Below are 12,749 nucleotides of genomic sequence, written 5' to 3' on the forward strand. Positions count from 1 at the left end.
AAGGCAGGCTGGGTTGAATGGCAAATTGCTTTTCCTACTGATGTAAAAATTCAAGCAGGAGCACGGAAGGACACCTCTGATTATCAAGGGAGAGCTTTTATACCTACTCTGTGCCACCTCATGCCTAGGAAACCTTATCAGAAGACCTGGGATGTGTGTGTGTGGGTGTGTGTGTGTGTGTGTGTGTGTGTACAGTGGTACCTCGGGTTAAGTAATTAATTCTGGAGGTCCGTTCTTAACCTGAAACGGTTCTTAACCTGAAGCACCACTTTAGCTAATGGGGCCTCCCGCCACCGCCGTGCTGCCAAAGCACGATTTCTCTTCTCATCCTGAAGCATAGTTCTTAACCCGAGGTACTATTTCTGGGTTAGCAGAGTCTGTAACCTGAAGCGTATGTAACCTGAAGCGTATGTAACCCGAGGTACCACTGTATATGGATGACATGGGGGGCACACTGGTTTTTCAGTCCGAATTCCAGGTTTTTAAATATGATGTGGACATACTGCTCTTTTTTAAAAAATGTTGTCAAGCAGTGTATTTTATTATATTGTTGTAATTCTTTATCTCAGGCATAGGCAAACTCTGGCCCTCCAGATGTTTGGGACTACAATTCCCATCATCCCTGACCACTGGTCCTGTTAGCTAGGGATGATGGGAATTGTAGTTCCAAACATCTGGAGGGTCGGAGTTTGCCTATGGCTGCTTTATCTGGATTAAACTGTGTGAGCAGCCTTGATGGCTTTTCTGCATAAAAGGCAGCAAGGAAATGAACGGTGACGTGTAACAGTACATGCATGAGACACATACACACACAGCGTGAGAAAAGATCTCACATCCAATCCCAGCCACCTTATGTAGCACTGGGCGATGTGAACTAGTGACCTGGCTCACGGTGTGAGGCTACCGCCTAAGGTTCGTATCCAGCGTTCATCCCACTCAAGAACAGACCCAGAATGCAATGAGCACAACAAACTTTGGCCCACTAATTTCAACAGATCTACAGTGAGCAGAACGTAGCTCGATACAACCCCAATGCTTCATGCCATCACCACTTCTGTGGCTGCATCGCTCACCTGCCAGACGTATTCCCACGCCCATTGCAGAACCACTTCTTGCTGGTGTTGCAGTAGACGACGCAAGCTGGGTCATGGATGCCACAGTAGCTAAGGAAGAGGACACATTGTTAGGTTTTGCTTCAAAGGCATGACAAGCCAGGGTGCTTTTCCTTTGGTTCTCTCTAGTTCAAGTTGACCCAGATCAAAGCCTCCAAATTTGGTTGGGTTGCACCCTTGCTTCACCTATTATTATTATTTATACCCCGCCCATCTGGCTGTGTTTCCCCAGCCACTCTGAGTCTCCCAACATAATTAATGAGAATTAATTGAGAATTAATAATAAAAAAGTGATAAAACATCAGACATTAAAAAACTTCCCTAAACAGGGCTACCTTCAGATAGACCTTCTCTCCATGCTGCTGAGAGCTGGCATTAAGCAATACAAGTCCCAGTTCTGCTTTATGACACCACAGTGCAATCTGCTAAGTCGTCACAGGACATGCACATTGTCAGAGTGTTGAATAAACCAGCATTGAAAGAGAAATGCTGCAGCATCTGAACAGCGTTCAAGAAACCTGTGGCAGAGGCCAACAGCTGCCCATCTGTGATCTCTGGTAAAAGTACCAAGAACGCAGGAAAATAGGGTTTAATTGGGATAAATAAAGAGGGTGCACTGTTTTGCATGAATAGAACACAGCAGTTTAGCTAGAAAAGTCTTCAGAAATCTCAGAAATGTCACTATTACCACCTTGTCATCTGAAAGACATCCTGGAATGCCCAGGACTCCTAACTTATATTGCTGCATGGACACAAGAGGATTATTTGTACAAAGTGTGTGGTTAATTCACATGAAGGTTTAAACAGAGGCGAAAAAGGCAAGTGAGAGGACCTCCTTCAACCAATAGAGCCATTATTTGCCCACATGTGGCTCCTAGACTCTGCTTTGAATTTTAGATTATGTCCACACACATAGACACAGTCTTACCTGCAAGCATGCACTGGAAGGTCCTTGGTGTAGTAAGTGTCTTCCTCGTCTTCCTCAAAATTGAGTTCAGCAAGGAGCTGGCTGGTCTTAGGCACATTATCATCCACTGCTCCATTTTGCAGGATGCCGTCAGGCCCATTCACCTAATGCAAAACATGGACAGGGGTCAGCAAACTTTTTCAGCAGAGGGCTGGTCCACCGTCCCTCAGACCAGACTAGATTTTGAAAAGAAAAGAACGAATTCCTATGCCCCACAAATAACCCAGAGATGCATTTTAAATAAAAGGACACATTCTACTGATGTAAAAACAGGCTGATTCCCGGATCATCTGCAGGCTGGATTTAGAAGGTGATCGGGCCAGATCCAGCCCCCGGGCCTTAGTTTGCCTACCCATGGACTAGATGTTCACAGAAGTAAGAGCTAGGAGTGATGAAACTGCCAAATGTCAGGTGCACATGAACAAAACACTTGGACACATGGGTTTGTTTAAAACCCACCAGCAACCAGACTTGCAGGTGGAAGAGCAGACCCAGCTGCGCCATTATGGCTAATGCTATATGAAGAAGGGCAGACTGGCAATGCAGCCGTTGGCCCATGTAGCAATTTATTAAGCTGCCCACTTCTGTTGCCTGAAGACAATTCTTATGCACAGCAGTCAAGTGCATAGAATCTTGAATTCATCACCGTAATGCCTGATCAAAAAGGCATTATAAAATAATATTTTATAAAGACTTCCAAAAAGAGTTTATTACGAAAGATTTAGTTTAAAGTTAGTTTTCCCACTCCTCCACATAAGTCTTATTTCCTTCTGGCTCTCGTTATTGCCCCTCTCTCCCCACCTCCATTCCCTTTCAAACCACTCCTCATGACGCGGTCAGTCGCCAGCCTTGTGCTTCAAGAGCTGCACATCACAAAACACGGATTCCTCGAAATAGCCACAAGTGCCAGAAACACTTTCCCAAGCCAGACTGTGCTGTGACAGGCCATCTAAGGCCCCACTTTCCCCCTGTCATTCCTTATCTACCCTCAGCACAAGGTTCAGCTCAACATCAGAGGCCACCAAAGCGCCAATAAGGACACAGAGAATTTAGAGAGGAGGCCACTTGTCCTGTAAGCCAGAGGTTTTCAGCTCCCTTAACCAACTACATTCTTTCTGTGGCACCCCTGTGGGGTTCAGGAGCCCAGTTATGTCACCCCTTGCCTGCAGAGCTGGCAGCCTCACACCCTTTTTTGAACACCCTCCCTTGTGGGGGTGTTCCCTCAGCCTCCTCTCCCCTTTCCTTGAGAGCCCTCTGGGCAGCTGCTGCTGTTGCCCCTGGTCTCTGAGCCGCCCCCCCCTGCCCCAAAGAGAGATGCGTCTCAGAGGCACCATTCACCTGCGGAGCTTAGAGCCAGGGCTGCTGCAATAATCAGCTGTGCAAGCCTTTGGGAGGCAGAGATGCAAGAGGGCATAAGAGAGAGAGAGAGGGAAAGAAAGAAAGAAAGAAAGAAAGAGGGAGGAACAGTGGCCAGTGCTGCCCACTGCACCCTTGACCTTCAGGGCACCTCAGGGCACCATTGCACACTGGCTGAAAACCACTGCTGAAACCAATAAAAGGGGAATTTTCTCACCTACAAAACAAGCACAGCAAATTTTACAGCTGCTCAGCCTACCGCTGCCTGGCAAGCCATTGTTTTTTAAAAGGGGCTAAGCCAGCAATGTGTCTCCAGATGGCAGGCCAAAGGGCCCCTTAATATGCCCCCCCCCCACTGCCTAGTTGAGCAGCAAGAGAAGCTTGGGAAGAGCCCTTGATTTTCAGTGTCTCCATGGAGCACAGCTTCAAGTCTTGACTTGTGCACAGGGATGATGCGCTTCAGCTGTTCCTAATGGGAGGGCTCTTCTAAACCCTTTTCAACTCTTTAGCAATGTGTGCACATATGTGAAGAGATTCCTTTTTAGGGCTGCTTGTAATAAATCAGCAAAATGAAATTTCATCATTGTACTGGAATCAGTGAGAGGGCATGAAAGGAGGAGTATTCCATAATGGATATGGAGTCAGTGGGCAGCCATGTTGAGGTAAAGGATGCCTCTGATTGGATTCTAGCACTTGTTTTCATACACTAAGACCACAACCTGTAGAATTCTATCAGTTATATTTTACCTGCACAATCAGGAACCAAAATGCTTTTTCTGTGCAGTCTGAGCAGGAGCAGTCAACCTTCAGAAATATATATATATATGTGGACTGTCTCTGGATCAAGTGACTTTTCTTCTTTAAGTTCTCAAAGTTCTTACCTTAGCTCAAGGTTGTCATTTGAACTATTCGATGTTTAACTGAGAATCAATCACAGTCAATATATAATTTGAAAAATAAGACTTCAGGGCCGTCTTGCCAAAAAACCACAACTGGACATTCCATTTTGGTGACTGTAACTTTGATTTAAGGATCCATTGGATGCCCAGCTTATACATCTCACTTTCCAACACTGGCTACCATGTGGGGGTTGGGGGGAGCCATTTCTGCAAGTTCATCACCCTAACACACCAAGTAAATACCTCAAAAAGCAGATGGAAACATGCATTTGTATAGGACACCAGTCCTAACTAGTCTTTGAGAGGAAGTTCTGTGACTGGGTGTTTTAACAGTACTTTATAGTTTACATCTCTGCAACATCCTGACCTGGTTGGAGCCTCTGATCAGTCCTGGGAAGAGGACACTTGATCAAGACCACCCCACACCCAGAGTGTGCAGGGCTATCCATATCCACCCTCAACACTTTGGCTGGTCAAGCATGATTACGTTTAAAGGCTACAAAAATCCTCTTAAAAATCCTTCCTAAAACACAAAACCGAAACACATTTTATACCCTCAAGTATGGCAAATGTCTTGCAAAAAGGACATCAGCACACCGGTGAAATGAAGGAGAGGGCACAGAGCAAAAAGGAAGTGCTAATTACATTAATTTCATCTTGCTAGCTGCTCAAATATATGCCGAGGAGATTTCCTTCCAAATTACAGAGATGGATTCTGCTCACTTCTTTTTAAAGACTAAGTGTGAAAAGTGGCTGTCTACTTTTAAACCTGAAAAGAAACTACTAAGATCCTTGGAGGAAAAGAAAGCAGGCAAGAGCAGCAGCCCTATACAACCTGAAGAGATAAGAAACCATAACACCCAATCTGAAAATATTCTTTTACCTTGGCTTGCCACTGAGAACTCCTTGAACCAATATATAGAATCTGCAAACTATAAAAAAAACCAGGGTGATTGTTTACTATGTTTAACTCTTTCCAAACAGGTAATTGGATTATATTCAGCTACACACCTGTTTCTTTTCAGTTTTACTAGCAAACTGGAGGTTAAACCAACCCCTTTCCAGCCATGTTCAAAACTCCCATTGTTCTAGGTGCTTTTTGCGACAGTGGATTTCATTAGCGCAAGCAGTTTCTGAGCTCTGGGCTACTGAAAATTCCTGGAGGAGCCAAAAGAAAGCAGGCAAGATTGGCTGAAAAAGCAGCAGCCCTGCGCCTAAGATTTCAGATTAAAACTGCATAGTGGAAGGAAAGGAGGACCTTTTTTTCTGCCTCCCCACTTCCAGCTACTCTCTGAAGACTGGAGAAGAGACCCCCTTAAGAATAATAGGGGGTGGGCAGGGGAAGGACTAGACCATTTGAAAAATGAACATACTATTTTAGCTGCAGTTCATTCATTTTCAGCTTTGTATTCTTGTTATAAAAAAGTGTGCCTAGACATTCCATTGTTGCACCCATAACCTAGGTTTAAGGCGCCATTTACCTCCTAGCTTTCACAGGTTTCTAACACTGCTTTCCAGCCCCTGGAGGAACACGGGGAGCACTTGTATGACACTACACACTGCAGCCAACACACTAACGTGTCACAACACACAATTTGGAAAGCTCTGTGCTAAGGTGTGTGTGTGTGAGAGAGAGAATGACTTGTGCACAGTTACAATGGAGACAGCAATGTCCATATGGATCCTGAAAAAGGCAGCAGCTGTTTTTGGGGAAACCCAGCGTACTAAAACATAATCTGACTATGTAGTGCCTGGTTTGCAAAAAAACACCCATACAAAGCTTTTCAAAAACAGGAGTCAAAATACAAAAACCACAGACCAAGAGCTCACTCCTCATTAGCTGTTAGGGCTGCAAATCCTAACCCCACTTAAAAGGCAGTAAACCCCATTGAATTAAATATGACTTACACCTGAGTAAGAATACTTAGGATTGCAGCCCCAATCTCTCTTTCCACACAGTGAAGACTACCTACTACACAGAATCACCAGTTACAGCAGGTCAAATAGGTGGGGGATTTGCTATGCACCTTTTATACATAACTTACTTTTTTATAAAGGGTATCCTTTACACTTTTAGGGGTTTACAGTGGTACCTCGGGTTAAGAACTTAATTCGTTCTTGAGGTCTGTTCTTAACCTGAAGCACCACTTTAGCTAATGGGGCCTCCCGCCACCGCCTAAGCACGATTTCTCTTCTCATCCTGAAGCATAGTTCTTAACCTGAGGTACTATTTCTGGGTTAGTGGAGTCTGTAACCTGAAGCGTACGTAACCCGAGATATCACTGTACTGGTAAATCTTGGGGGTTTTTTGGAGTTTTTTAATAGATTAGAAACTGGACGGCCAAGTTTGACTACCATCCGACCCGAGAAGAGGGCTTCAGTTTCACTCTCTATTTCTTAGAAGGTTCTGACATGCGGGTGGTGGTGGTAACAACAACAAACAATAAGCAGGAAGAAAGAAAATCTGCAATGTAAAGTTTGCTGCTGTGTGCGATCTCTAGAGCAAATACAGTTCAAGAGAAATGTTACTGTCCAGATTACTGACAGGCAAGGCAGTGGGGCCTCCTCTCCATCATCCAGCCAATTATACAGAAGGATACATATGCTATGACAAGGATGGAAATGCTTACTAAGCTGTCAATTTCAAAGCTGCAGCTGGCTTGAACTGGGTGCTACAAGTGGGCTTCACAGCTGCTTTGGTTTTCTTGCTCCACACAGGCAATGCAAGGGCCTCACTTTTGTACTTTCTACCCAGCAAGGCCTTTGATTTTCAGGAGGGGCATGGATGTGTTTACCCCTTGCATCTAGTTTATTCCAGCCTTCACCAACCTGCCACTCCTTCCAGATGTTTTGGGCTACCAATGCCTGCATCAGCCTCCACCAGCAAAGCCAGGCTCACATCAGTCCCTGCCTTATATGGCTGTTGCTTCTGGGAAGAGTGCTTCCACAAACTGAACACACCAGTTTCAAAGTTGTGTCTGAATAAAGTTCCAATGGAGTTTGGGTCACTTAATATGATTTAAGCAAACACTTGGTTCAAGGAAGCACTACAGTACAGTGGTACCTCGGGTTACATACGCTTCAGGTTACATACGCCTCAGGTTACAGACTCCGCTAACCGAGAAGTAGTACCTCGGGTTAAGAACTTTGCTTCAGGATAAGAACAGAAATCGTGCTCCGGCGGTGCAGCGGCAGCAGGAGGCCCCATTAGCTAAAGTGGTGCTTCAGGTTAAGAACAGACCTCCGGAACGAATTAAGTACTTAACCTGAGGTACCACTGTATTAGGGAAATTAGCTGACAGGGCTTTTGGCTTACATTTTAAAAACACTCTTTTTTTGTTACAAAACATTCTTTTTGTAGGAGCAGTAACAGACAAAGATCCAATTATTGGTGAAGATACGCAGTGCATGAAATTATTTCTGAATCTATATGGTCAAAAAAGGTGGGTGGGGTGGAACCAAGTGACAATGCCACGTGTGATATATCTATCAAGCTCCACTAATGCACAGGCATAGAAAGGCAAATCACCAAGGTTACCTTGTAACGTGTGAGGTGTGCCAACAATTTGATTCTTATAAAGGAGACACAAAGTTATCAGAGAAGGCCTGCGAAAACTCACACCTGTACAGACAGAAATTCTACCCTTCACAACGAGAAACTTCAATTGCCTTTAACAACCCACACAAGGCAATTAAACTCTCCTCCAAAGGAAGGAACCATAAGAAAGCCTGGTTTGAGAGCAGAGCTCTCAAACACAGCTGGACGGGAAATCCAGACAGCAGGCTGGGAATCTCCTCTTAGCCAGCTGGGCACTTGTGTGGGGAAGGTGTGTTCATTAGGCATGAGTGCACCTTGCCCCCCAGTTCGCACCACACCCAGTTATTCAGAGGTTCAGCTACTGTTCTCCGTGTTGCTGTATCCACAGAACACTAATAAAGCTCTTACATAGTTTGGTAAGAAACCATGTCCTTACTGCATGACTTAATCCAGGAAGTGCTCATATGCATTTTATAACTACCTTGTACACTACTGCCTGCCCTGCCCCCAGCATTAATATTGCCTCGTCTCTAAAAGGTTGCTTTAACTACAAACGGTTATGTTGTATTTGCCACGTATTTGTTCCTCTCTGCTCCCTCCGGTCTCTCCCCCCCCCCCCCCCCGGTTTCCTGCTCAACCACAAAGTACTCTACACAACTATATTCTGCTTTTGTAAAGAGTCATTTTCTCAGTCACCTGCGACAAGTAAGAGTTGCCTTCGGATACTGAGACAGGGAAGCCTTTAAAAATGGGAGGGAGCTGGGTCAGAGACAAAATGGCTAGAAGTTAAATGATAATAAGAAGCAGACTAGTAACAGCTTGAGGACTTATCTGCAAGACTACTGAATTCCTCCAATATTTTATGCCTAGTTTACATACAAACAGGAAACGTTTCGTCAACCCCCACCCTAAGGCTCTTTAATACAAAATTACAGACACTGGTACCAACTCAGCTACAGGTTAGTGGTGACCAAGTTCCACTGAAAAGCCACCATCTCCTTCTCTCAGGAACATTAATATTAATACAGAGACATACCATATTTCTTTTCATCAACCCTAAGAAGACAGCTTTCAACCAGGAAAGGTTACCTACACACAAATGAAGCTCTCCTCCACATTATTTCTTCTCCTTCCCCCATCTTTAAAACTAGACACACATACTGCCTTGTATTCCTTCACTTTCCCCTGCAACTTGACTTGGAGAAGTTGTACATGCCCGTTATTGACAACCCCCTCCCCAAGTATTTCTTAACTTGCCCAGTAATTCTCATTAATACTTGGGGACAGATACTCATAGTTCCCCAATATATTTTCCACCTCCTATCTCGAAAACACTGCTTTTAATTACAAACCAATAGACACACATTGTATATGCACCACTCCCACTATTGCCTTCACCTCCTCTCTTTGTGGCTAAAAATACTGGCTTGCATCCAATGCTAGCCCTACTCAGAGCAGACCTACTGAAAATAACAGACAAGACTAATTTAGGTCCATTAATTTAAATGGCTCAGCTCTGAGTATTTTTTAGTTGAATCCATTCCACTATTTTTAACCACAGAAGGTAGATACACACTAACAATTTTGTGGGCACATTTCTTTCATATTCCTTTTGCCTTCCACCTAGAGAAAAAAGTGTTGTTTTAACCAACCAACACCTTGCATACATTTCCCCAATATTCCTTTCTAGAAAGTTACTTTTAACCACATACAAACGTATCTGTCACACACACACACACACACGACATATACTGAGGTGTGCTATACACACTTCAAAACGACCTTGACAGATTAGAGAACTGGGCCAAAACAAACAAGATGAATTTTAACAGGGAGAAATGTAAAGTATTGCACTTGGGCAAAAAAAATGAGAGGCACAAATACAAGATGGGTGACACCTGGCTTGAGAGCAGTACATGTGAAAAGGATCTAGGAGTCTTGGTTGACCACAAACTTAACATGAGCCAACAGTGTGACGCGGCAGCTAAAAAAGCCAATGCAATTCTGGGCTGCATCAATAGGAGTATAGCATCTAGATCAAGGGAAGTTATAGTGCCACTGTATTCTGCTCTGGTCAGACCTCACCTGGAGTACTGTGTCCAGTTCTGGGCACCACAGTTCAAGAAGGACACTGACAAACTAGAACGTGTACAGAGGAGGGCAACCAAAATGGTCAAAGGCCTGGAAACGATGCCTTATGAGGATCGGCTAAGGGAGCTGGGCATGTTTAGCCTGGAGAAGAGGAGGTTAAGGGGTGATATGATAGCCATGTTCAAATATATAAAAGGATGTCACATAGAGGAGGGAGAAAGGTTGTTTTCTGCTGCTCCATAGAAGCAGACACGGAGCAATGGATCCAAACTACAAGAAAGAAGATTCCACCTAAACATTAGGAAGAACTTCCTGACAGTAAGAGCCGTTCGACAGTGGAATTTGCTGCCAAGGAGTGTGGTGGAGTCTCCTTCTTTGGAGGTCTTTAAGCAGAGGCTTGACAACCATATGTCAGGAGTGCTCTGATGGTGTTTCCTGCTTGGCAGGGGGTTGGACTCGATGACCCTTGTGGTCTCTTCCAACTCTATGATTCTATGATTCTATGATTCTCCCATAATTCCTTATGCCTCAACTCTAGGGTGAAAAAAATGATGTTTTTAATAGCAAAATGCTACATAACATAGGCATGTGTCTATTTTTAATAGTGCACAATGGTATAAAAATATCTGCAATTGGCCTCTCCCATTGTGGGTCAAGAAAGGCCTTCCCTTGCGGCCTCCCCAAGTGCCACACAAAGGATTACTTGAGTATATGTCCAAAGAAGGGCTGGGGGATTTCTGTTTCTCTCCAGATGTTGTTGAGGACTTCAACTCCCTCATAAGAACATCGGAAGCTGCCTTAGAGTCAGACCACCGGGTCTATCTAGCTCAGCACCGCCAACAGCGACTGGCAACAGCTCACCAGAGTTTTGAAGTGCTCTCCTGCTGAGCTACAGTGCCAAAAGCCACCATGGTCAGTGATTGGAGTTAGGAGCCCAACAATATGGGGTTAGCGCCTGGCCAGGAGGCCTCTTGGGAAGTACATGTGGGTTCCATGATGGAAGACAGCTGAGAAATCTAATGTTGGTCATAATCAGAGCAGACCCCTTTAGGGAGGTAACGTAATTAGATCCAATAATTTTCAATAGGCTGTATCCAACATTAGTCATACCTCAGAGTAGATCAACTGAAAGTAATGGGTTACATCTAGTATTAAGCTTATTAGTTTTGCCCATTAACTTCAATGAGTCTAACTCTGAGTAGGGCTAATGTTGAATACAACCCACCCCCTTTAAAAATACTATATCAAAGTATTTTTAAAAAATAGGTGGTGGTTGGCACAGACCAACTGAAATCAATAGGCTACTAGGGACTTCAAATGTCTAAAGTTCTACGCAGAGAAGGCCTACTCTGAGCAGAACTTACTTGGACCCAACCCACTGAAATTAATGGACATGACTAACTTAAGTGCAATATTTTCAGTGGGCCTACTCTGTGTAGACTTAATTGGACACAACGTACTGACATTAAAAGACATGACTTAGATCCGCTGTTGTCAATGGGCCTACTCTTAGCTTATCTTACTTAAATACAACCCACTCAAATTAATGCAGCTGATGAACTTAGGTCCATCCTTCTCAATGGGCTTACTCTGTGTTCAACTTAAATGGATGCAACCCACTGACAATAATGGACATGACTCACTTAGACACAAGCCGCTGATATTCTTCCTTGAGGTCTTTAAGACAAGGTTGGATGGCTATCTGTCCTGGATACTTTAGCTAAGATTCCTGCATGGGGGGGGGGCTGGACTAGATGACCATCGAGGTCCCTTCCAACTCTACAATCCTATGATTAATGCAACCAGCGTTTCCAACCGGCCTACACTGTGTAGAACTCACCTTGGGCACAAGCTATAGCAAATTAATGCACCTGACTAAATAAGATGCAGGTCTGCTCTTAAATGGACACAGCCTATGGAAGCTAACAGGCACGACTAACTTGGGCTACTTTTCGACGGGCCTACTCCGAGCAGGACTTTCTTGGCCCCAACACATCGGCGTGGACTGACAGGACTAACAGGCGTGTTAGTTAGGCGTGTCATGCCTAAGCGGGCACCACTAACTTAGGCCCATTGCTGCTAATAATCACTGTTATTATTATTAAGTAATTTTATTATTTGTACCCCGGCCATCTGCCTGGGTTGCCCCGGCCACTCTGGGCGGCTTCCCACATAATAAAGGCATAATAAAGCAACGGGTCTTCTCCGAGTAAGTGCTGCAGTCGCCCCCCGCCCCCACCTCGCAGGCCTCACCTGGGCGTCCAGCTGCCCCGGCGAGAGGGCGACGGAGGGCGGCCCGCCGGCTCCTCCTGCCGAGACTCCTCCGGGGTTGCCCTGCGCGGAGGCCCCGCCGCTTCCTCCTCCTCCTCCGGGCGGCGTCTGGGTCTGGCTGGGCAGCGTGAAGTCGGTGAACTCGAACTCGGAGCCCTGCGTGTCGGCGCCCAGCAGCTCGGCCTCCTCCGTGTCCAGGAAAGTCAGCGTCTGGGAGCTGGGCCCGTACGCCTCCACGCTCATGATGGCGGCGGCGGTGGCTGAAGCGGCGGCTGAGGCGGCAGCGGCGGCGGCGGCTCCTTCCCCTTCTCCCCTCACGGAGGCGGCAAACGGCGCGGCGGAAGAAAAGGCCTCTTCCCCCCTCAGAGCGAGCGACTGAGCGAGCGCGAGCCGCCTCCTGCGCCTGCGCGGAATGCCTAGGCCTCAACCGCCGCCGCCGACCGGACGCTCGGAGGGAGCCAGCCAATGAGCGGGCGGCGCAACGTGCGCGGCGAAGTGGCGCGAGGGGCGGGGGA

General features: G+C 45.8%; 1 protein-coding gene across 2 annotated transcripts in view; it reads right to left on the reverse strand.

The window, feature by feature from the left end:
* Window positions 1-12,749, reverse strand: part of UPF1 (UPF1 RNA helicase and ATPase) — a 30,113-nt gene extending 17,364 nt beyond the window's left edge. The window contains exons 1-3 of one of the 2 annotated variants that reach the window (XM_083421408.1): window positions 12,217-12,749; window positions 2,041-2,183; window positions 1,074-1,163 (exon numbers count right to left, since the gene is read on the reverse strand). In XM_083421408.1, the coding sequence (XP_083277534.1) occupies window positions 1,074-1,163; window positions 2,041-2,183; window positions 12,217-12,477 (494 nt within the window). In that variant the 5' untranslated portion in view covers window positions 12,478-12,749. The remainder of the gene's footprint in view (window positions 1-1,073; window positions 1,164-2,040; window positions 2,184-12,216) is intronic. The other variant, XM_083421407.1, reaches the window with a different exon arrangement.

This window comes from Podarcis tiliguerta (genome assembly GCF_965153285.1).
Source record: "Podarcis tiliguerta genome assembly, chromosome: 18".
Lineage (NCBI taxonomy): Eukaryota > Metazoa > Chordata > Lepidosauria > Squamata > Lacertidae > Podarcis > Podarcis tiliguerta.